The following is a 25,945-nucleotide window of genomic DNA, read 5'->3' as shown; positions in this document are numbered from 1 at the left end:
GATTTTGTTGTTGCAGCTGATAATTTCCCTTACCTCCTTGTAATGTGCTCTAAAATAAGAATACTGTATAGAACTTTCAGCTCCATAGAAGAACAAAGCTCAAAACTACAGTAACAAGTGTTATTCTTTTTTGTGCAAAAGCAAATACCAGACAAATTGTGAAGGCTTAAACAATTTTAATATGCTCGTTGTCAATAAAATATTTTTATATTAGAATACAACAGAATTTAAATTTCTAAAAGCACCGTAAATAATTTTAGATCTTTTCTTCAGTCAGGTTTAGCTGCTAATTAAGCTGGGCTTCTTTTTTTAACTTAAGTAGTAGATTGTAATCTATTAATAATGCTGCCAGGAAAGTTAACATTCCAGACAGACCCAGTACAACCACAAATATAGTAAACAACACAGATAAAGTGTATAGAGAAATGTGATTAACATATAGATAGTCTAATCCATCTTGGGCTGTGTAAATAAAAATAAAAATAAAAATAAAAATAAAAATAAAAATAAAAATAAAAATAAAAATAAAAATAAAAATAAAAATAAAAATAAAAATAAAAATAAAAATAAAAGAAATTAAATGAATGGAAAATATTATGAGTGACAAATTTCTGTACTGACCTTTATGACTTAACCAGCCAATTCTAAGCTACCAATATATGCCTGTATGTGTGTATGTATTTCCCTTAAATCAGTCAAAACAACTTTGTCTGAAGAAAGGTTCCCCTACTACGTTTCTCTTGCACTGAAGTCACTTTTATGCATAATTTCCCTGCTCAAAACTGCATGAGACCAGCTTTGAAACCGAATCTCTGACCTGAACTAAATAACATTACATTTATTCTCAAGTAAACTGGCCACCTGTTAGTGGCACTCAAGGTAAAACTTAACCATTCTGAATGCATATACTTAGATAATAAGTTGGCATAGATCTCATATTATTGTCACATATAAACTTTGTCATATCTGTATTTCATTGGTTTTGAATCATTTTTGAAATCGTTAAAAAAAAAGTTCAGTGACTGAGTAATATTTGTTTTGTTTTCTACTGGTTTTCCTTCAGGCCAGTAGTTGTGAAAACCCGCTTTGCTCTTTACAGAAAGCATTTTCAAAAATGTTAGTCTGTAATAGTGCCAGGATAGTGCACTTTTGGAGCAGATGAACTGAAAAATGTGTGGTTTTTGTTTGCTTGTTTCTTTGTTTGTTTTTATTAAAAACATAAATCATCATTCCAAGGTTTTAAAAATGAAATCATGATATTGCAGGGATCAAAGCAGCACTGGTTCTGAAAGCAAGTTACAGAGGGTCTATTTGTAAATCAAGTAATTTATGAGAAGAAAAATACCAATGGAACACTCATTTTAAGGTGTCCGCCTATTCTTTTGATTCCTTTTGCAGGAGGCTCTTAGGATAAAGAGAAGGCATAACGGTTCCCCACCATGCCCAGCAAAGGTTCTTGGGTGATAACGAGTTCTTCAGCAGGAAGGATAGAAGGATAGTTTGCTTTGCACAGGCTAAGTGTTGAACCAACAAATATTGAACCCCATGTGCTTCTAGCATCCTTACTGAGCTAGTTGAGATTCCTAGAAACCTTATGTCTAGCAGTAGGTATTACCATATGGCTCAGAGAGAGGTGCAAAAATTCAGTAATGCAGTGATGGAATAATCTGCTTGTACGAGGAGCTTCCTCTGAGCATTTACAAGAGGGTGTTCTTGGTACCTGTTCCTATGAATTTCTGCTAAACAACTGATTTTTGTGATACCGTCTGGCAAAGGATTCACAAATTATGTGAAGTGGAAAAAATATAAGAACAAAAGTAGGTATTACATCAGTAAATGACTGTACCTAGAAACAAATGAGGCTTCCTGAGGATAGAAATGATTCTTTTATATGCAGCGGAGAACATTGAAATAGAGGTGTTGTGTAACAGCAATAAACAATACAGTAGGAAGGATTCTTTTGTCCGAGTTATTTCTGAAGGAGGAAAAATTGTTATGCCTACATAGTAGAGTGACCATGACATTATTCTACATATGACTATTAAAATATTTATAAAACTTATCATTACATATGAACTTATTTTTTAAAGGAAAAAAAAATAAAAGCATTTTGGTGCATCTGAATAAAGCTGAAGAGTGTTTGTTCTAAGAAATATTCATGTAGACAAACTACAAAAGAAGACATTTATTTGATGGCTGAATTCGCTGCTGACTAAAATGCCTCTTGCTTGATTTGACTGTTCTGATACAGTTCTCTGAAGTCTATTAGAACTGTTATTTTTAAAATTCTGGAAACTGAAGATAAAAATGTTTTGGAGCAATTCAGTTTTCTACAAGGAATTTTAAAATAACCATTTACAAGAAACCTTTCTAATTCCACTGTTCTCCAAGTCTTCAATTAGCAAATTACTGTACCCATCAGGACAATACAAATATATATATATACACACATATAGTTTTCCTGGTGAACATGAGAATTTGGAAATAGCTTGCTTCACTATTACACCCTGAGCTATTGTAACATTGTTCATGATTTTTAGCCATCCAGCCCCAATTCAAATGGAGCATAGTAGGATAATTTGTTACATAAGCTACCTCAGGAAATTTACAGCAGTAGAGAAAATTAAACAGGAGAAATCCATTCTGTCATGTTCCCTCATTCTTTTTGTGAGCAAAATGTAAGAAAGGATGGTGGTGTGGAAGACACTGTAACCTGGAGGAGAAAGAGGTACTTCAGGAGAGTAATCAGCATGCTGTCAAATGACACGTAAACTTTAATTAATTTCATATAACCTATGTATTTAAATGAAATACCTGAACTAAGAGATGATTCCAGTGTAGGAGTATTCCTACACTCCTACACTTTCTCTTTAGTCAATGAAGAGAGAAAGACACCCTTGGAGCATGACTCAGGTTTCAGATAGGATGACTCACTCTGGAGAGGTGTCTTTCACTTTTTATTAACTATTTAGAAACACCAGGATTGTAAATTGACAGTCTAAATTTAGATGAGAGAAATCCCTTACAGAAGTGCCTAGTCAGAGTCATTGAAAAGAGATGCGCATCTCTAAAGGGTGATTCCTTCTACCATAAGAGAGATGTCTACAATGTGTGGGACGTTTCATGTTCTAGAGATTCTTATCTATCTGCAGTATTGTAGTGAAAGCCTAGCTTAGGCTCTAGTAATACTATACTTTAAGTAGCTGAAGTTAGGTGAGACTAATCCTTTCTTTAGATCCGTTCATTACTTAAGCATGTCAATGAGAAAGGCAAATCTAAGCAGGATGAACCTGGAATATAATATGAGCCATAGAGTACAATGATTTTGTTGGAGTAGGTTGGCTTTAGTTTAAGACATCATTTACAATGACTGCTGAGTTTCTGAGGGTTGTGCATACTCTTGCATTTTTCTGAATAATCAAATACATCCAAAATACTCAACAGAAAACAGAGAGCCTAAAAGCTAGACTATTTAATGTTTTTGAGGCCTCTAAAATTGTTGATACTTTAACAAAATATCTTTAGTCACTACTCTGCTGCCTTAAAAGCTTCATTACCTTTCAAAATCTGCTTCTGTGTGGCCAGTTAATACCCCTACACTTTTTCCTCTACTAATTCTTTACCTTTATAACCTTCAAATCCAAATTGAGCTATAGTTGAGTCACGCTTATAGAAGTAAAACAGGCAGTTGGGAAACAACTCTCTCCTGTACTTTACATTATAAAATATCTTTTAATTGTTTCTTCACTGAAGGTAATCTTCTCTCCTCTACCCTTCTCAGCAAAGCAGAGAATGTATCCTCCTAACACAGCACCGTGACAGGTGTAGGGCTTCAATGTTGTCAGTTATAATCCTTTATATGTCACACCTTCAATCATGCACTGGGCCATGCATTTTAAACAGAAGTCTGTTTTCTAGTCTGTGGCAACAGAGTGCCAGGACATACACTGTACAACCATATGGGTGTCTCTTTGCAGGACATATGTTGTACATCCTTAGGCACTAAAGCAATTAACAAGCAACTGTAAAGTAAATGTGATCTCCTCTGAAAGGCTCCAGAGCAGCTTTCAGTTTTTAAAATTATATTGCTAATTTATGCCATGAAGAGATTCAGAATGTCAGAGGCAGGTACAGTTATCATAAATAAAAGCAACATTAAAAGGTAAATACAGGTTTCTCTTCAGAAACAACTATAGTATTTTGCATGCTGGTAAAGTATTATGAAACTAAAGATGTTAAGAAGTAGTAACATCCAAAGCAAAATTCAGTGTAAGAATATGAAAATTTAGTAGCAGAAAAAAAGACAGTAAAAGCAGAATGCAATAATTGAGACAAACATCATGTTTTACTTGCTTGTCAGTGTTAATAAGTTTGTCCAAGAAAACCATGGGAGAAAGCTATATTTATATTGTATTTTCTCCTGCTCTTGTGAAATCTTTGTGGAACCTGCTAGCGGATGCCAAAACCCATAGCTCAACACAGGCAAAGTTGCCCCAGCTCCACATGCCCCACTCTGGTCAGTAGAAAGGCTGCTTCACAGTTGCCTCACCCACAACCACACACGTACAAATGGGTCTTCCTGGTAGCTGGTCTAGACCTAAGGACTCACCAGGAGCTGACCGCAAGCCCCACAGTCTCTCCAGCTGGCTTAGACCTCCTAGGCCCTCCTCTACCCAACTCTCAGATCCAGTATCCCAGCTTTGACTTGTGGTAACTCCAATATCAGGCTTCCAAGCCTCTTATTTCATCCACCAATTTGTCTGGCCTGATACTGGCTAGCAATTGCACACTGATACATTCACCCATGCAACATTGTGCACTCCATTTGTTCAGGGGCCCCTGTGACCCATGGTCCCCACTCTGGGTGCTGGCACTCATTCCCACCCCACATACGAACATAAGACGGTTCTCCACCCAGGAAAACAGTTGGAGTTGTCCAGCCCTATCCCCTGCCCCCCCATTCCATCCCGCCCCCCACCTCCCCCACCCGTGTCCCTGCACTCCTTCAGCTTTCTATCATATAACCCAACAACGTGGAACTGTTGTGGAAAAAAAAAAAAAAGCCGTGCTGGATTAGACCAAATGAGAGTTTAGACCCCTATTTTGTCTTCATCACTACCCAGTTTTATTTACTGACAAAAAAATATTCAGCAAAATTCTACTGAAGGTAAATGTGAGAGAGCCTTCCTTGTGAAATAGATGTGGTTTATAGTTAGAGATATTAAGCCAATAATTTGAAATGTCTTCCAAAATCATTATGTTAAATGCTATCCAGGACAATCTTGAAATATATATGTAAATACATGAAGAGTTTTCCATCTTTGCATGTCCTTGGAACTTTCTGTGACTTACAGTGCTGGTGAATAATTATGTACTATACAAAAATACTTCTCATTGATTTTTAATCTGACAACATTAACTTCAGTTCAATATGCTATTTTCTTATACTAGAAAAGAAACTCCCAGTATGCCTTTCTTCACACTGCTCATTACTTTTTTTGCTTTATTACAGCCTTTATATACATGATTTTCTATGTAGGCAATCTTTTCAATCATTCCTCATGTACATTTTTCCTCACTCTTAATCACTACTGTTGGCTTTGGCTGAACGTTTTCTGGCATATAGTTGGCAAATTTGTGACCAAACATTCATATCCAACATTCATACATTCAAACATTCATAACCAACGTTGTGTCCCTCTTGCAACTGATCAGAGGGAACATACAAAATAGAAGGTTTTTGTTTGTTTGTTTGTTTGTTTGTTTGTTTTTTTCTCTCTAGGAAAAACGTGGTATAGAAATCAGATATTTTGAAAGATGAAAAATAAGATTCAGCAATTGGTATTGTTCTTTGATGGTATAATTAATATTATTAATTGATTTGCTGTACTTGTTTCATGGAAAGAAAATGCCAGTTTTCATTGGCTATGAGAACACAAGAGACATGCTTTTCATATTCCAAGATATGCAGAGTACAAAAGGTTAATGACAGGAAGGATGTGTGAAATAGGTGCTGTTCTGTTATGTGTTTGAAGTGAACAAGATGAGAAGAGACTATTACTCACTAGCTTTTAATTGTTCTGATGCTGCAATGCATTTCTGAAAACAAAATTTAACTGGTCTTCATGACTTTGTCCTCATCAACCACATAATATACACAAAGTACTGACAGCCAGTCCGAAGTTTTGCTAAAGATTCAGTGGGGCAACACAGATTAGGAACAGTTTAGATTTTACAATTAAAATTACTGTTCTTCTAAAAATGCTTCTGTAGCTTGAGCAAGACCTCCTTAGTAGTGCTCTGAGGCTTTGCTCTTGATGATATTCCTCATGACACAGAACACTGACAAGCATTTTATTGCTGTGATTTCATATTCATGGAGTCTGAAGGTCCACAATCAGTAGGTTCACACCTACAGTTACCCAAACATACAACGATCAGGTGAACAACACTTGGAATATAAACCTACTTTAGGAGGCCTCACTTTATGCTTTGCAATTTCTGAAATATTTTTCTAAACTTTTCAAATGTAGCATAGAAATATATATTATAGCTCTGTATAATTCATTTTTAATTGCACAAGAATGCCTAACTTCCTCCCTATTTTAGACTGTCTTATACTATTTAAAGAAAACACTTCTGTATATGAGGAAAAAATATTTACTCCAAAATTAAAAACATGTTTCCACATGGGTGTTCCTGGGTTCTTGTGGGTTGCCAGTTTTAGAAATATTTTGGCTGAAAATTATGCTGTGGTCTTTATGGGGCTTTGAAATTAATAAAACATCTTAGCATTTTTCCATGTTTTAATATTACTTTTTATCTATAATTTTCCATTTCATTTTATTTTATGTCATTATTGTAGTTTCTTATCAAGCTTTCATTTAAAATAAAGATTTGGAATGTGAAGCATTACCATGGAATTGTTTCATAGGACATTCTTATACCAGTGTAATGTCTTGAATGCACATAAATGTAAACAGCAGCTGGAAATTAAGCTAAAAACTCTGATGAAGCCCCAGTCTCATGAAAGACAACAGTTTTACCACTGGCTTTGGTAAGACATAGAATTCATCCCATCATGAGTTTGCATCCTTCTGCAACACAAGCCTGAAATGCTTCTAGTAAGCAAAGATAAGAACAACATTTAAATATGAGAAATAGAAGTATGTTGCATAAAATTTATTCAATATTTTGTAATCTTTATTAAGTGAAGAATAAAAATGAACTTAAGCACTTGCTTACAGAGTTTGCTGACTTTGGCTTGTTTGAAATGAGTGGTATTAATTATAACAGGAACAGCTTTCAAAGGCCCAAAAGAGAGAGAGATAATGGAGGAGAGCAACCAATCCAGTGCACTTCATATCACTGCAGAGCACTGGGCTCAGCTCTCTTCTTCACTCATACTAGCGAGTTCCTCAGCTAAGCATTCAGTTCCTATGTTTTCCTGATGAAAATCCCCATTCAAAATAAATAAATAAATAAATCCACATCTCCCCTCCTAGCTTTGCTCTCTCTTCCTCACAGTCTACCAGTTATTTAGTCCTGTTTGTTGTTGTTGTTGTTCCTGTGTCCTTCTAATGTCACTCCTTGCTTAACAGTTATGACAGATGAGGTCCTGTATTCATGAGACTGCGGGGATTTGACCATGCTGGGCAGATGAACTCCACGACAACTGCTCTCTCACTGCCCCTCCTCAAAGAAAAAAGGGGAGAAAATATGATGGGAACGTCTCAAGGGCTGAGATAAGGTCAGGGAGATCACTCACCAATTATCATCACAGGCAAAACAGACTCAGCATAGGGAGATTAAAATAATTTATTGCCTATCACAAGTGGATTAGCTCAGTGAGAAACTAAAAGCAAGCTAAAACGACCTTCCCCCCATCCACCCTCTGCCACCTCCTCCCCCTGAATACTGCAGGGGAAGTGGGAATGGGGGCTGCGGTCAGCCCATGATACTTCATCTCTGCTGCTCCTTCATGATCACTCTCTGCCTCTGCCCCAACACGGGGTCCCTCCCACAGGATGCCGTCCTTCCTGAACTGATCCTGTATGGGCTTCCCACAGGCAGCAGCTCTACAAGAACTGCTCCTGTACAGGACTGTACTACTGAGTCCATCCTGCTGGGGAGAAGCTCTGCAGAGAAGGACCTGGGGGTCCCAGCAGTGTGCCCCAGTGGCCAAGAAGGCCAATGACATCCTGGCGTGCGTTAAAAGGAGCATGGCCAGCATGTCAAGGGAGGCGATCCTCCCCCTCTACTCTGCCCTGGTCAGGCCCCACCTGTGTCCAGTTCTGGGCTCCCCAGTACAAAAAAGACAGGGATTTCCTGGAAAGAGTCCAGAGGAGGGCCACAAAGATGATATGGGGCCTGGAGCATCTTCCCTATGAGGAATGGCTGAGAGACCTGGGTCTATTCCAGGTCTATTCTCATTCATTCTATTCTCCTTAGTCTGGGAGGACTAAGGAGAATCTCCATCCTTTACTGGATGCGGGGGGAAACTTAGTTACAAGAGATGAGGAAAAGGCGGAGGTGCTCAATGCCTTCTTTGCCTCAATCTTTAGCGGCAATACCGGTTGTTCTCTGGATACCCAGTACCCTGAGCTGGTGGAAGGGGATGGGGAGCAGGATGTGGCCCTCACTATCCATGAAGAACTGGTTGGTGACCTGCTACGGCACTTGGATGTGCACAAGTCGATGGGGCCAGATGGGATCCACCCAAGGGTACTGAGAGAACTGGCAGAGGAGCTGGCCAAGCCACTATCCATCATTTATCAGCAGTCCTGGCGATCGGGGGAGATCCCAGTTGACTGGCGGCTAGCAAATGTGATGCCCATCTACAAGAAGGGCTGGAGGACTGACCCGGGAAACTACAGGCCTGTCAGTTTGACCTCAGTGCCAGGGAAGCTCATGGAGCAGATCCTCCTGAGAGTCATTACGCAGCACTTGCAGGGCAAGCAGGCGATCAGGCCCAGTCAGCATGGGTTTATGAAAGGCAGATCCTGCTTGACAAACCTGATCTCCTTCTATGACAAAGTGACGCGCTGGGTGGACGAGGGAAAGGCTGTGGATGTGGTCTACCTTGACTTCAGCAAGGCTTTTGACACCGTCTCCCACAGCATTCTCCTCAAGAAACTGGCTGCTCTTGGCTTGGACTGGCGCACGCTTCGTTGGGTTAGAAACTGGCTGGATAGCCGGGCCCAAAGAGTCGTGGTAAATGGAGTCAAGTCCAGTTGGAGGCCAGTCACTAGTGGCGTCCCCCAGGGCTCGGTGCTGGGGCCGGTCCTCTTTAATATCTTCGTCGATGATCTGGACGAGGGCATTGAGTGCACCCTCAGTAAGTTTGCAGATGACACCAAGTTAGGTGCGTGTGTCGATCTGCTTGAGGGTAGGAAAGCTCTGCAGGAGGATCTGGATAGGCTGCACCGATGGGCTGAGGTCAACTGCATGAAGTTCAACAAGGCCAAGTGCCGGGTCCTGCACCTGGGGCGCAATAACCCCAAGCAGAGCTACAGGCTGGGAGAGGAATGGTTGGAGAGCTGCCAGGCAGAGAAGGACCTGGGAGTGATGGTGGATAGTCGGCTGAATATGAGCCAGCAGTGTGCTCAGGTGGCCAAGAAGGCCAACGGCATCCTGGCTTGTATCAGAAACAGTGTGGCCAGCAGGGCTAGGGAGGTGATCGTCCCCCTGTACTCAGCTCTGGTGAGGCCGCACCTCAAGTACTGTGTTCAGTTTTGGGCCCCTCGCTACAAGAAGGACATGGAGGTGCTTGAGCAGGTGCAGAGAAGGGCAACGAAGCTGATGAGGGGCCTGGAGAACAAGTCCTACGAGGAGCGGCTGAGGGAGCTGGGTTTGTTCAGCCTGGAGAAGAGGAGGCTCAGGGGCGACCTTATCGCTCTCTATAGGTACCTCAAGGGAGGCTGTAGCGAGGTGGGGGTTGGTCTGTTCTCCCACGTGCCTGGTGACAGGACGAGGGGGAATGGGCTTAAGTTGAGCCAGGGGAGTTTTAGGTTAGATGTTAGGAAGAACTTCTTTACTGAAAGGGTTGTGAGGCATTGGAACAGGCTGCCCAGGGAGGTGGTGGAGTCCCCATCCCTGGAAGTCTTCAAAAGACGTTTAGATGTAGAGCTTAGGGATATGGTTTAGTGGGGACTGCTAGCGTTAGGTCAGAGGTTGGATTCGATGATCTTGAGGTCTCTTCCAACCTAGAAAATCTGTGATTCTGTGTGATTCTGTGATTCTATTCAGCCTGGAGAAGACAGAGAGGATCTTATCAGTGTTTACAAATATCTTAAGTGTGGGAGACAGAGGGATTTGGCCAACCTCTTTTCAGTGGTTTGTAGAGACAGGACAAGGGGCAATGGCCACAAAATGTATCACAGGAAATTCCACACCGACATGCAAAAGAACTTCACAATAAGGGTGATGGAGCACTGGAACAGGCTGCCCAGGGAGGTTGTGGAGTCTCCTTCTCTGGAGATATTCAAGGCCCATCTGGTTGCCTACCTGGGCAATCTGCTCTAGGAAACATGCTTTGGCAGGGGGGTTGGACCCGATGATATCTGGAGGTCCCTTCCAACCTCTACAATTCTGTGACTCTGTGATTCTATGATCCCCCAGGAGAAAACTTCTCCGGCACGGGTCCCCCATGGGAGGCAGCTCCCCCCAGAACCCCTGCTCCTGGGTGGGCTCCTCTCCACAGGCTGAAGCTCTGGCCTGGGGTGTGCTCCTGCGGGGGCTCTCCATGGGCCGCAGCCTCCTGCAGGCCACATCCACCTGCTCCACCAGGGGCTCCTCCACGAGTTGCAGCATGGAGATCTGCTCCATGTGGGACCCATGGGCTGCAGGAGGACAGCATGCTCCACCAGGGGCCTCTCCGCAGGCTGCAGGGGAACTTCTTTTCTGGCACATGGCACACCTCCTTCTGCACAGACCATGGCATTGGCAGGACTGTTTCTCTCACATTTCCTCACTCTTCTCTCTCCCTGCTGCTGTTGCAAAGTATTTTTTTCCCCCTTTCTTCAATCTGCTCTCCCAGAGGCCCAGCCAGTGTTGCTCTGGCCAGCAGTGGGTCCCTTTGGAGCTGTCTGGAGCTGACTCTGATCTGAAATGGGGCAGCTGCTGGGTTCTGCTTAGAGGTCACCTCTGCTGCCCCCCTACTATGAACTCCTGTCACATAAACGCAATACAGAGGCTTAATGTTATACTCATTGTTTTTGAATATACAGGAAAAATAGTTTATTATTATTATTATTATCAAATTCAGTGATCTGTCATCTGAAGTTTAATTACTTACTTCTCTTCAGCAATTTCATATCCTTCTGCCCTCTCAGTTGCCAGGAAGGACATCTTGCAAAAGGAAACCAAAACAGTGGGTGAAGAGAAAATAAGGTAGGTCACTTCACAACAGGAATGAGACTGAGCTGGGTACCATGATTAGTTGAGGAACTAGTCATGTTGAGGTTTCTAGAAAAGAAAAAGAGCTGTCTATATATGGAGGAGTGAAAACTGACTGTACTTTTTATATTCTAGGCAGGGCTGGTGGCACCATCTGTCATTACAAGGTCTTCTTTACACTGTCTTATGCACTTTGCCACTAAACAGAAATCCTATGGGACTATTTTACACTTCATTTTTAGGAGCAGTTAAAAAGTGATTCAGGATTTTTAGTTGTGGCCTTTTTTCGTTCCTTATGAGTACTTTTGTTTGTTTGTTTTCTGGGGTTGTTTGTTTGTTTGTTTATGGGGGGAGAGCAGTTAGGCTTGATCTTTTTGAAAAACTTTACCCTTCCATGAATTGAAGAAGAATCTTCAATTTTAGCTATGGTTGGAGTAGTCTTCATCAGAGGCAAGCCAAATATTTATATATTCTTCTTTCTGAATATGGATGGGAATCAGATATGATAAATCATTGAAAAGTTGCTTTCTATTCTTCAAACAGCACTAGATTGCTGCAAACTTTGTCCACTGAGATTCTGAAGCCCTAAACTGAAAGACGGGCTGGGATGATGTCTTGTGTGATACTACAGCCAGGTACAGACAGTGTGGAATGGACTCTGTATAATACTAAGAAAATAATACTCTGTGTATAATACTCTGGGTCATAGGCATCTCAAATTGGACAACTATGATTTAGTGAAAACTTTAGACTTTCATTTCTTTGTGCATATAGAATGGTGATTAAACAATACCTTCTCATATAGTTGCTGTAAATATTTATGAAGTGCATGAGATGCTATAGCGACAAGCAACATGCAAAAACTCAGGATGAAATTAATTTTGCTTTCAGTGTAGGATATTATTAGCATACATGCAAAAACAACATGGGGGCTGAGAAATTCCACTGACCACACAATGAACAATGTGGGAAAAGCAAAATAGTGTTTATCTAAAAAATACAGCTTATTTTGTGTACTGAAAGAAGTGGAGCCCTGTGGAGAATGTCTTTGCTTTTATTATCATAACACATGTACCCCAAGGACTGAAGTAACAGAGACACTGCAGATTTTGCCTATGCTTCGAACAAGAAATATATGTGATGAATCAGGTAGAACTGAAGGCAAGTATGTATTTTTTTTCCAGCTGTTAACATCTGTACTTGTGATCTATAATTCATGGGTCCCATTGAGGTTTTCAGATCTAGATAAAATATTGGAGTATTACATTCAAATGGACTACAAAGCATTGAGTATTTTGTTCTGCCTTCTGCTAGCTATTGACAGCAAATTTGTGTGTTCATAAAGGCTTCTCTTTAAATCAACACTCCTGTAAAATAATATTGCCCCAATGAGAAACTAATAATGCAAGAAACCAGCATGTTTAAATACATAAAGACCACAGTAGGGTAGAGAAACCACAACAACACAGCAGGCCTGTGCATGACTAGAAGTTACAGCGCAGAGAAGAGGATTAAGGTGAAGACTACCATATAAATTCAGCATTTATTAGCTTAGAGAAATTATTTAGGATGACTGAGGTTACAAAATGACAGTGAGAGAGGTAGTAAAATGGAATTTCCATGCTGAAGTAATCCAGGTGTCTTAACAGTTTGAAAATAATTTTTCAGGTCTGTCTCACTCTTCTAATACGCTAATCCTGATCAAAGGGATTATTTGTTTAGTAGATGTCGAAAGACTGGTTCTAGGGAAGTCAGCATTGACAAAAATGATTAAAAATGCTATTAGGGAACAAATACTCTTTATTATTTTTATTTGCTGTTTATACACTGTAAAACAAATAATAGTAAAAATGTCTTCTATTTCATGCAACTTTCTTCCTGTTTCAAATGTGGGTGTGAAGTTCTTTGCATTCATAATCTCTGTGTTAATAGAGAACTAAACATTTCTCTGATGTGGCAAAGAAGTATTCTGCACTGATGCCATGGACAATGTGAATTTCTTTCAAACTAATTGCATGGTTAAGTTGTCCCTGTTTGCATTTGATTGTATGATCTTTATACACGTATCAAAAGAAACCTGAAGTATTTCCTTTCAAGTTGTTAAACTCCTGTTTTGTACTTCACATGTAGTTATGTTCAGATTTGTTAGAAAGACAACTGCCCAATATTTATGATTCTGTGGATGTTAGCAGGAAAGCCAGCAGAGGAGCCTCTTACTCAGAATTGAATTAATATTCTGGCTTAATATCATGTCCACTGGGCTGGTGTAAGTGATATATCTCAGATGAGACACATTGTTTTGCATAACTAAATTCTGGCAAATAGTACTTATGTTATCAGGACACTGGAGTAATTCAAATTATGAGTTAAATTATTCTGTGATCTCTAATACTGAAACCAGATCTGTCTGTAGTTTCAGCAAAAAAAAAAAAAAAAGTTTGCAGTTAGTATTTCTGTAATTTCAATAAAAGTATTCCTATGCTTAGAGTATATACAAGTATCGTAGTCTTTGAAAGACCAAAGAAAGTCTGTTTAAAACTTCTGTTCTTACATTAAAAAAAAAAAAAAAAAAAAAAAAAAAAAAAAGTTCAATTACAACTGGATGAAACAATCTTCATTTTCTTATTCTAAACTGCCAGAACTGTTTGTAATCCACTTTGGAATACATTAATTATTCTTTAGGTATATCTGCAAGTTATGCTTGAAAGTAAGTTAACATGTAAAAAATAGTTTGATATTTCTGTGCAGCCAAGGAGCATAAGAATGTTTTCAAATGACCTTTTTGAAGGCATGTTTTAATCTTATCTGTGTTTTTTTGTTTGTTTGTTTGTTTTGTTTTGTTTTGTTTTGTTTTGTTTTCATCACAGTGAATTGTGATTCTATAATCATTCTGGTTCTTCTTCTTATATCCTAAATTTTTATGTGTACCTAAATGTGGAGCTTCATACCTGTGTTAACCTTTTCTCTATGATCAAGTTTATACAAGCACAGATGATGTCCTTTTTCAAGTGTATCTAGAGTACATTCAATTTCGCCTCACTCTCAGTGGAGCCCCATTACTTTTTTTTTTCTTTATTTTTATTGCTATAAATACTTTGCTCTTAGTTAACAATTATAAAACATATTAAACTCTTACATCTCTGCTTTCATCACATGCTTTTTTTTCAGGTGCTTATTCATAAATTTGCATCTGAAACAGTTATCTTTTTCCATTTGTATGTCCTTGGAATACAACTGAAAATCAAGCTGATCACTTAAAGCAATTCCAAGCTTTCTTCTCTTTAAGGAGCAGAGTTCCCAGATCAACTGGGTTCATAAACTATTTTCCTGAATTTATTAAAGTTAACCCTTATATAATCAATATATCATCTAAGTTTAAAAGAATTGATAATTCATATGACCATTTTTTTCTAGAAAAAAAAATAAAAAAAATATATATATATATAAAACTCTTAACAAGTAGAATCTGTTCCTGTTTTTTTCAGGAATTGTTTGACTATTAAATCTGCTGCCTATTACATTTAGGGCTATCTGTTTCGTCCCAGTATTAGCAGTAATCTCTACTAGTAGAATCACACAATTCTCAATACTAATAATCTTTCTCATAATGCTGAAGATCTTCATCCATTTCTGACTTTATTCCTAGGGGACTACAGCAAGCCCCCATCATTAATGCAGTAAAAACTTCCATCTTTTCATACTCTCCTCAGGTCATATCCAAAGCTTCTGCTTAGAAATGCCTCAGGAAACGAGACTGGATTTATGTGACTAATTCATTTCCAGATCAATGATTGTACCAAAATTTTGGAAGATATACCAAATGAAAATTTGAGTCAGTATGAGGGTTTTGCTTTTTGATTCCCTCTCTCTTAAAAAAAAAATAATAAAAAAAAATAAAAGGGCATCAAATCACCATTTCAAATGAAAATCAAATGAAGTTAGGTTCGAGCATGTCAAAATAATTTTCAGCTAAAAACAAAACAAAACAAAACATTTTAATTTTAATCAACACTGCTCATAGAATATTGAATTTCCAAATATCATTTGTTGATCAGAAAATGCATTTTTTTGGTGAGAGAACTGTTCATCTGAGGAACTTTTTTGTCTCTCTTCATTTTCATACTACTATGTTTTCTTAGAATTAACTCCAGGAGTCTTGCTTCAGCTGTGGAAAAATGCTAATACACAATATGCACAGAGTAAGTATTTTTCAGTATGTATTATTTGAAAGGTCTGCAGTGAAACTTGAAGTCCATACCCTTAACACACACTGTTCACAATGGATTTTGGTAGTGAAAAAAAAATCTGCAATTCAGAAATACAAATCATAATTTCAATCCTTTCTATGGGGAAACAAAGGCATATATTTCTCCCTTCTTCTACCCCGTACTCTTCGTCCTCTAGTGTCTTCACATCCATGCAGCAGGTGTAATGGAGTGGGAAAGGTGAAAGAAAAGGCATTGATCCTTTTTGTTATACTCACACAATTTGTTCAGGAGAGCTGGCAGTCCTTCTTCTTGAGCTTTGTCAAGCTCTGGCCTTTACAGGATGTTTGAGTCTGTTTCATTCTGCTTGAGTATGAGCTGTTCAATAATCCAAAATGGAATTTTTAAAGGGCACGCATCCTTAACACTAGTTGATTTAAAGTAAATATTTGTAGGTCACCCTCTTGCTCTGTTTAGAGAATCTTTCCCTTCCTAGAACCTTTCCTTAGTGGAACTGCTTCTGTGGTAATGTCTTCCCCATTGTTTGTGTGCTGTTTTCAGACAATAGAGCAAAGTGTCAGGTATACAAAACCTGTGAGGGTGGGAGGCAAAAATATTTTGGTGAACACTAAGTCACCACATTACTAGGATGAATATATTTCATGTTCCTTTTAAGCCATTGTTCTTCAAAGAACACACTGTGGCTAACGAGTCAAAATTTGCTCATGAATACATTTTGCTCAGCTGAAAATACCTACCAACTTTCTAGCTAAATATTATTTCTCTAGAAAATGCCTTATAAGTTATCTCTAAAGAAAGAAACCACTTCCTTTCAGGAAAAATATGTCTCACATACTCAATTTTAAGCAATAAATGGAAAGAAAAGATTCAGCAATGTCCTCTCTAGGAATAATGCGGTTTCAATCTTCATCAAATACAATTGAAATACATTATCCCATCCTATGGGGTGATAAATAAATAGGCAAAAATAAAGTACACATATGCAGTCAAATTAGTATGTGCTTAAAAGTTTTTGTATGCTTAGACAAAAGCAGGTTATAACAACCTTTTCTTCCTTGAAAACTGCTAGAAAAATCTGGGAGACCTTAGCACTCAAAGTATACTTATTAAATCAGACATCTTACAATAAGCCTTTACAACCTCTCTTTGACAAAAAACTCCCAAACCCAGCCTTCTCCCCTCTCACAAGATACTCTGCAGAACCCTATAGAAATGCAGAAATGTCCACTGTATGTTAGAAAACAGGAAGACCAGTGGAGCTTCACTTGGAGCTATTCCAAGTGAAAAATATACTAGAAGATTTAAAAGCAGACTTATTTATCTGTGTATTTATTTATTTATTAGAAGAGTCTTCAGAGACATGACAGAAAGTGCTGCATTTGCTTGGCATAGCCAGCAGATAAATAGTTAACTGACTCCATTTTCCCTTACAGAGGGGCAAAGGGGAATGACACAAAGATGGCATGTGCTTGTTCACAAAATTTTCCACTTTTTTACATTTTTGGAACAGAACCAACCATTTCAATTGAAAAATGAAAAACAAAAACAAAAAACCCTCTGTATTATCATCAAATTCATCCATTTGATATGGACCTTTAAAAGACAGAAGAATTATACAAAATCTCAAATCTGTTGTTTTCTAGGTTTTCAGTAGTATTCAGTATCATAGAATAGCAGATGTTGGGAGGGACTTCTGGAGATCATCTGTTCCAACCTCCCTGCTCAAGCAGGACTGGAGCACACCTGTCATACGAGGACAGGCTGAGAGCCATGGTCATGTGTAGCAAGAGGAGACTGAGGGGAGGATGGAGATGGTCTCTTTTCAGTTGTGCCCTGTGACAGGATGAGAGGCAACAGACACAATCTGAAGCACAGGAAATTCTGGCTGAATATGAGGGGACCCTTCTTTACTGTGAGGGTGACAGAGCACTGGAACTTGTTGCCCAGAGAGGCTGTTGAAGTCTCCTTCTCTGGAGATATTCGATATTCAAAACCCCGCCTGGATGCTATCCTGCAATGGCATACATGGATCTAGGTGATCCTGCTTGGCAGGGGTGTTAGACTAGATGATCTTCAGAGGTCCCTTCTGACCTCGGCCATCCTGTGATTCTGTGATTAGCAATCAGGCATTGAACCTGTAGAAATCTTTTATAATTACGTTGGGACAGATGTGTTTCTACACCTGAGGAGGTAAGAAGAAAGGCTTGGTAAGCTCATTACAAAAATAAATAAATAAATAAATAAATAAATAAATAAATAAATAAATAAAATTGGTTGGTGCATATTCCTTTGTGCCAGGAACAAGTGTTCTAATTTTGTTGTTACATGAGAGTAAAAGTAAATTGTGAGTTGTTTTGATGGAATAGGCAGCAGTTAATCTCAAGAAGTAATGCCATTTTATCCACAGATTCAGTTACAACAGAGGAAGCCTGACAAAATAAAGGTTCTGAGAAAGGATATGCTCTTTGTTTAGTACTACATCAGGGTAATAATCCCCAGGGAAAGAAAATAACAATTTAACTTAAAGGCCAGGCATCAACATCGAAACAAATGAGTATAAAGTGGCATGACTATGCCTATGGTGAAAATTAGGCTTCCATTAGCAAATTACCAAAAAGAAGCCCAAATGAAATTGCTCAAAGATGGAGCTTTTCTGGTAACTTTTTGTGGTAGGAGACTAGATCCTCCACCCCACAAGGGCATGATTAGCACGAATTATCAGCCTGGATGCAGAAATAGCAGCTTTAGTCTTCTGCCTCATGCAGAACGTCAGACTAGATGATTTGAATGACGTATTTTAGTAACGAATTCCTAAGAGGTCAAGGAGATGAAACTGAGTGTTAGGATACTCAAATACAAATTCCTCATAAATTATATTTTTTTAATTTAATTTTTATTTTTTTATAGTTGGTAAAGTTCTTAAGCTGCATGAGATGGATCAGGTCCTTTGTGCCATCCCATGGAAGATGAGTAATATAGTTTGTGTATTAATCTATGCCATATTGAACATACAACAGCTGTCAGATTTTCTAAATTTCATAGCACCTGTGAGGTCACTGGTGAGGGTTAAAGATGTTGCCAGCACAAATTGCAAGATTTTCCTGGTGGATGAAGATTTCACATGTTAAATACTAACCATAAAACAATTACATCTATGCTACATGTAAATAATGAAAATAATTGTTTTACCTTTTAAATAAGAATTTGGTGAAAAGATTTGTAATGTTAGACCTGTTTATATTGTTATTGTTGCTGTTGTTATTATTCCTACTAAAACACTTCTGGTGTTCTCCCTTAAAGTTTCAGTATACCAAATTTTTATTCTTTGGACATTCATCTTCTTAATATAGATTGGATAGATTTATCAATATATATAAAGTGTCACATGACTATTGTTGGCTGGGAGCCTTTCACATAGCTCCTTAATCTACTAGAAGGCATAAGCAAAAATTAGTCTAGCTTTCTCAAAATAATCCCATGATGCCATGTGAAGTCTAAGCATAAATGAAGCAAAGAGTACCTGAATAATGTCATGTGTTAGTCTGGGTCATGTAACAATAAGTGTACTCATCTCTGACACTTCCATTTCCTCCCTCAGTACAATATTTTAGACCTAGCCATGAGGTATTGTAAATATTTTTCATAAAGGGGTAGCTTCTAATGAGAATCTTGCTGTTCAACAGATTTGCATGGAGTACCTGAAGTTCTGCTTATTGGATAAACTAGAATAAAACCACTCTATTCCATTAGAATAACAATGGAGTCCTTCAGAGTTTTACTTTTCTACTGCTAAAACCAGGAATTTGTTCAAATAATTTCCTTATCATACTTTGTGATAAAGCATTTTGAGACACTGTAAGGCTCCACAGGAGCCTAAAGGTTTTACATGTGTGAAATCTGTGACCTTAAAAATTTGATAGTGTCCCTTTGATATTGGATAAACCTCAGGTCACTCAGCTTTACATTAAGGATACATTTCTGAAATATTTACTACCAGTTGTAATGTTTATTATGGGTGTTGTTTCAGAGAAGTCAAGAAGTTTGATCCTTAGCTCCCTTGGAGAAGTTGTACAAACACAGACATGGTCCGATGCCCCCTTCCTGCCAGCAAGAGTTTGCTTTAATCTTGTATTTAATTTGGAGGTATTTCAGACCTGTTCTAAACTTGGCTGGCTAACAGCCAGAAAAGACAACTAGCAACTAAATATGATCTTCATCAACCTAAAATATTGTATTGTTATGCTTACAGTTTCCAAGTTGCTCTTTAGACTGTAGTTACCTCCATACACACCTCTGGAGTGCTGCTGCCCAGCTAGTTATTTTGTTATTTATGCATTTGAATTTCTTTTGGGAATGCAAGATTATGTTCATGTCTTCCTTAAGGTTTACTAATTCATGTGTTTTCTCCAGTTTATCAAAATAATTTAGAATTGTAATTCTGCCTTGCAAACTCCGTATCCCTTTTCATTCTGGTATCATCTGTTAATAGTTGTACTTAATTTTCAGTCACTGATGGAATCATTCAGTGACATAGTAGTTTTAACAGCTTTTTAAAGGAGTCTATACGTTCCCAGATTGACTATCAACCGTACTCTGAATATAGGGTTTGTTAAGTGCTCACGTTCCAGCAATTAGATTTTGACTATATTTAAGCAAATTACTTGGAAGAATGTTAATGTGTATGGTGGCAAATAACTTGCTAATGTACCATACTTTTCCCTTATCCACAAAGCTAGTTACTTCGTCAAAAAAATAAAACTAGATAAGTTTATACCGTTTATTCTTGATACACCCCTGCTGGCCATTTTTCTATCTCCTTATTGACCTTGTTATTTACAAATAGATGAGTCATTTGTTTCAGTACCTTTCAGGCATGCTGTCCTTATAGAGCTATACAGATGCTCACAGAGATGATGCTTGTTCACAGAGTTCACTCAGACGTGTGCTCAGCCTTAGTCACTGTTAACCAACTCAGATTTTTGTATTTTAGTGCTCTGGATCCTGTTCTGAAGATGTTACCTCTCAGTGTTGACTTTGATCTCTTTATGTTATTAGTTCTGGTCTTACTCTCTGTTTCTATCTCTCTTTCTCCTTTAAACTCTCCCTTTAGTATCTCCCTTTTTTTGAGGATGTCTGTCTTCCAAAAGGGAGAATGCTGTACAACGAAAACTGGAGAACAGAAAACTTCCTTTAGCTGATGTCAGTGTTTTCTGAAATGGCTGCAACAGAATTTTTACTCTTCCACTGATGAATGCCTGTAACTGCTTTTTTTTAACGTGCCTTGTTGTTATTGTTTTTCCCCATCTTCCACCTCCATGGGTATGTTTTCCTTTATGACTTTGACAGAGGTTTCTGCAGGCAACATAGGCAGCCATGGGGCACTCTGCAGGGTGAGGTCTGTGGTCCAGCAGTGACACAGTACTGTGGCTGACCAAAGGCCTTGCCCTCAGACCGTCTGAGGATTTAGGGAGTATTCCCGTTAAAGAGTTTGGATTACAAAAAGAAAGTTGCAATGTGCTGGCAGGCAAGACACTCAGAAAAATCAATCTGAATGAATGAAAGGTATGCTTCAAAAGTAGGTATGTTAAAAATCAATGATACCTCCCCCCCAAACAAGAATAAAAATTGATCTTGCATGTACTTTAGTATACTTCTCTTTGAAAACAAAGTATATTAAATTAAGACCAATTTAGATTTTGAATCAGCTGTGTGTAGAGCAGTTTAGCAACTTTTAACACTTTAAAAATTGATTTGGATTTTCTGAAAACTGCTAATTTTAAAAAGGTTTATTATTTCTTCTCCTTGTGTCTTCTGCAGCCCTCAGTAAGTTGTTGGTACTTGAAAGAAATAATGAATAATAACAAATGGTTATGTTAGTATTTTCTCTGCCTGGAGTTACAAGATAAAGGATTTTAGTAGAGGCATGAAAGCAATATGTTAGAGAAAGTTTTTTTGTTGTTGTTTTTTGTTTTTTTTTTTTTTTTCCTCGTTAGAAAGTCCTTTCTAGATCCTTTGCAAAGACCTAAAACAACCAGTTGAAAAGAGTAAAAAGCCTTCACAGAAGCTGGTATCTTCCCCTTACAGTCACCGAATTCTCATTCCTGCATCAACCTAAACCTGGTGTATTTCGGCATCTCTGTGAGATGTAAGATGCTATTATTACCATGCGAAAACTGCAACAATCATATTTATCGGACATATCTCAGCAAATAGATGGAAAAATAAGCAGTTTTTAGTAGATACATATGTTTTTAACTATTTTCATTTTGGTGCACATTTGGTGCAAGAGAAGTCAGGAGTAACTTTGCTGACTACCAGTTCAGCAGATTAACTTTGACCTAGGATAGCGTTTCTGGGAAGAGAATTTGTCCTCTTGGTAACAAGCAAAAAGCAAGAGTAAGCCTCTTGTGCAGCAGAGACCCCAGGGATGAAGAGACTCAGCTGGACCCAGCCATATGGAAGAAGCTATGGGCTCCCTTGAGCATTTACAAACTACACCTTGCTGAAGGCTTAGTCATCGCTGCTGGGGGTTGCCATCTATGAAAGACAAATCACTTTCACCTATTACTCGGGTCTCAGGAGCTGTTATAAATCGCATAGAACCGCATTCACAAGCAGGGAAAACTGAAAACAAATAGAATTTACTTAGGAGCCTGCTTCATTTAATATTTTCCTAAGGATGCTGAAGATGCAATGACAATAAACAACGCTCCAGGAGAATTTAGCAGGAACGCTGGGTGTATTTATAATACAACTTTTTGAGATGGAAGGTGTTTTTTAAACGAGCACAGCAGTGTTGATGTCGCTACTCAACATATTTTAATGTATGGAGTGACACTTGCCCATTTTATTTTCGAAAATAATTTGCGGGAGATTCTGCTGTGTTTCACACTAAGCCTGCAATTGAAGAAAACGCCAAGAAACCCCCCTCTCTCCCTCTCCCTCTTTAGCGACTGCTGCACAACACAGTTAAAACGAGACCCTCGGCGAGCCGCCGGGGATATTTACAAGTGCAGCAGGCGACGTCGCAGCCTGCTCCCCCCCTCACCCCCCCCCCCCGGCTTCCCTTTCGGGGCAAAACCCAGGCGAGCATCGCGGCGGCCCCCAGCCTGCTCCCTCCTCTCCCCCCCCGGAGGCCGGGGCGAAACTCTGCACACCAACTCCGGAGCTCCGGGGCGGGGGGGGGGAAAGCACCGCCGCCACCGCGCTCCCCGGGGGGGTGCTGCCTCCCCCCGCGCCGCCGCCTCCCTCTTGCTCGCCCAACTTTCATTCATTGTTGGCGTCGCCCGGAGGCCCCCCCCCTTGTTATTTTCTCCCCCCCCACCTCCATCTCTCGCCGGGCCGGGGCGGGCGGCGGCGTAGCCAGTGAGCGCGGCGCGGGGCGCTGCGGGCGGGGCCGGGGAGGCGCGGCCCCACAGCCCCTATATAGGGCGGCGCGTGGGGCGCTCCCGGCTCCGTGGGAGCGGGGCGAGGCGGAGGAGGAGGCAGACGCGGGGGGGAAGCTCTCGGCGAGGTGCCGCTGCTCCGGAGCACTTTCGGCGGGCACCTTGCGGCGAGGAGGAGAGCCGGCCTGCGGGCGGCGGTGTCATCCTATTGTTCCAGCGGCGAGGCTCGGGGTGTGAGGGAAGGAGCCGGCGTGCCGCCTCCCTGCTCCGGTTTCTCCGCCGTTTTCCCCGGTGCCAGAGAGCCGAGGGGCCGGGCTGCTCGGTACCAGCACCCCCCAGCTCAGGTGCGGCGGGGGAAGGAAGGGGAGCGAAGCCTTCCTGAGGCGCTCGGGGAGAGGAGGAAAGTTGCTCCTTAGCCTGCGGCCAGCCCGGGAGCTGCTGAAGCGGCCTCACCTGGAAGGACCGAGCGGTTCCCACCTTCCCCATCAGGTGCCTTTGCCGCAGCCGAGCCGCGGTATCCGGGAGACCGCGGGGAGCGGAGTGCCGCGCCGCCGGGCCGTCTGCCGTGCTCCCGGGATCACAGGAGGATCTACCGCTGTGATCTGTCACCGAGGAGAAGGTCGTGGATGAACTCCCTTCCAGCAGGGCAACGAATCACTTCTCGAGCTGCTTATTATTATCGTGCTTTAGGACCAGCCCTTTCCTGCTAAACTTGGCTTGGGAGCTTACGGCAGGAGGGGGGCGCGGGGGGTGGAAAGCCAAGCCCGACATCATCTCGTGTGTTTGACTTTTTTTTTTTTTTCCCTCCCTCCTCCTTCCGTGAGACAGTTTGATGAATGCCTGCGAGAGGGGTATGATTTGCTGAGGCGCCTCTGGCAAGGCGGTGTGTGCGCCGTGTTAGCCCCGCCGCCGCCCCCCGTGGGGCTGTGGGGGGACACGCGTGGGAGCCGAGCGGAGCGCAGGGAGCGCGCCTCTTGCGCCGACCGGGCTCCGCGGCCTCTAGCCGGGGGCTCGGGGGGGAGTCACGGCTTTGCAAGGGACGAGAAGGAGCCAGCTCAAGTCCGCCGTAGCCCCAGCCCGTGGCTTTGCTTCGCCTGCGCCGGGAGCGTGTGAAGAGGAGCTCCGAGCGCCGCCTCGCCTCTCCCCGCCACCCGACGGGCCAGCGAGGGAGGGCCCCGCTCCGGCCCCCTCCTAGCCAAGTTGCCTTCAGCAGCGGATCGCTGCCACCCACCCCACTTTGCCGGGCTTGTTTTCTTGGCTTAGCTTTGGATAGAGAGGACTCCGCTTTCTCCGCACCCTGAAAGTTGCCCGAGCGGTCCCCGCGGCGAGGAGGAGGAGGAAGAAGAGGAGGAGGAGGAGGGCGGCGCGCCCCGCGCCTCCCCGGGGCCGAGGCCGGCGGGCCCCGGCCGGGCGGCAGCGGGCGGTGATGATGTGCGGCTGGGGGAAGCTCACCCTGGCCCTGGGGCTGCTGCTGGCCATGGCGGGCGATGTGGCGCCGCAGCCGTGCCCGGCGCAGTGCTCCTGCTCGGGGAGTACCGTGGACTGTCACGGGCTGGCGTTGCGCGGCGTCCCGAGGAACATCCCCCGCAACACCGAGAGGCTGTAAGTAACCCGAGCCAGCCCTCCTCCGCGGGTCCCCCGAGACCACGGGGGCAGAGGTGGCCCCCGGGGCCGCTTCGGGGTCCCGCCGGCCGCCCTGGGTGCGGGGGGGTGGTGGCTCCGTCCCCTTCCACCGCCTCTTTCGCCGCGATGCGCGGGGACAGGAGGGAGGTGGACGCGGCTCCCGGCACGCCGCCTTTCATCCTGGGGGGAACGACCACCCTTACACACCCTCTTGAACATCTCCCCATATCCTGAGGGCCCCCGTTTCCCGTCCAGCTGGGCTCTTGGGGCTTTTTTCCCCGAGGCCGGGCCTCGGCGCTGCGCGGGCGGGCCCCGGGGGGGTCGCAGAGCCGAAACCCGGCGGTGCTCTGCCAGTGGGCGAGGGTGTGTTTGGGTGCTGTAGCCCCACTTCCTCTCACACAGCGTCGAGCTGAGCTTCAGCTACGACCCCCTCAGTCCTCCCGACCCCTTTTTGAGACTGCTCAGTGTCCTCCGATGAGGGTATTTTCCATGCGTGAGGGAGAGCAGGCACGCAGGCGGTGCTCTCTGGTATCAGGAGGGGCTGAGGAGGAGAAGAGATGAGCACATTATTAACCTCTAAGTCATTTAAATGTTGGAGTATGAACACATCTCAAGTGATGAATTCCACACCGGGAGAGCACCAGGGCCACTGCTTTCTGCTGGGACTGGTGTGGTTTCCCTACGGCATTCTGGCCGCGTGTGATATAAACACCAAAAAAAGTGACTTTTTCCACAAATGCATTGGAAATGAGCTGTAATTGTTAGGGTAGTTTCCATGTGATACCACTTCCTAATGGCTTACCTCAGGAATTGAAGTCGGTTTTACTTGCAGTGATTGCAATTGAGGGAAGTTTATATCTTGACCTAAAATATTAAAAAAAAAAAAAAAAAAAAAAAAAAGAAAAAAAAGAGGAGGGGGGAGATGGACACTCAACTCTACAGAAGAAAGTAGTGCTGGAATGTGAACAGAAATGCTAGGGCCTAAATGCAGTTTTCTGTTGCCATGCCTTATGTTCTGCAGTTAATCCAGCTTCCTGTGCTGTGAGGAGTTCAGTTTCTGTAAAATCATCTTTCCAAGTATTTACCCTGCAACAATCTTGTGCTTGTTTGAAAGCTAATGTTTGCTACAGAAAGTAAAGACCTCTTCTGCCTCTATAGGAATACTGTGAAAGCTGAAAGTTGTTAAAAACATAGAAAATGGTCTTGATTTCTGTCACTTGTTCAGTTCTTGTAACTCTTATCAGCCAACCTAACGTACTGTCGTGTCCCTATAGTAGCCTTAGTGGTTTTCCAACTGCAGTCATAACCGATGTT

General features: G+C 41.6%; 1 protein-coding gene across 2 annotated transcripts in view; it reads left to right on the top strand.

Annotated features, from left to right (window-relative positions):
• The first annotated feature begins 23,115 nt into the window (after window positions 1-23,115).
• Window positions 23,116-25,945, top strand: part of SLIT2 (slit guidance ligand 2) — a 277,555-nt gene continuing 274,725 nt past the window's right edge. For both annotated transcript variants that reach the window (XM_082759741.1, XM_082759740.1), the window contains exon 1: window positions 23,116-24,610. In XM_082759741.1, coding sequence (XP_082615867.1) covers window positions 24,435-24,610 — 176 coding nt within the window. In that variant the 5' untranslated portion in view covers window positions 23,116-24,434. The remainder of the gene's footprint in view (window positions 24,611-25,945) is intronic.

Source organism: Aythya marila (genome assembly GCF_965140915.1).
Source record: "Aythya marila genome assembly, chromosome: 4".
NCBI lineage: Eukaryota > Metazoa > Chordata > Aves > Anseriformes > Anatidae > Aythya > Aythya marila.
The sequence above is the reverse complement of the archived record's forward strand: the minus strand, read 5'-3'. Positions and strand labels throughout refer to the sequence as shown.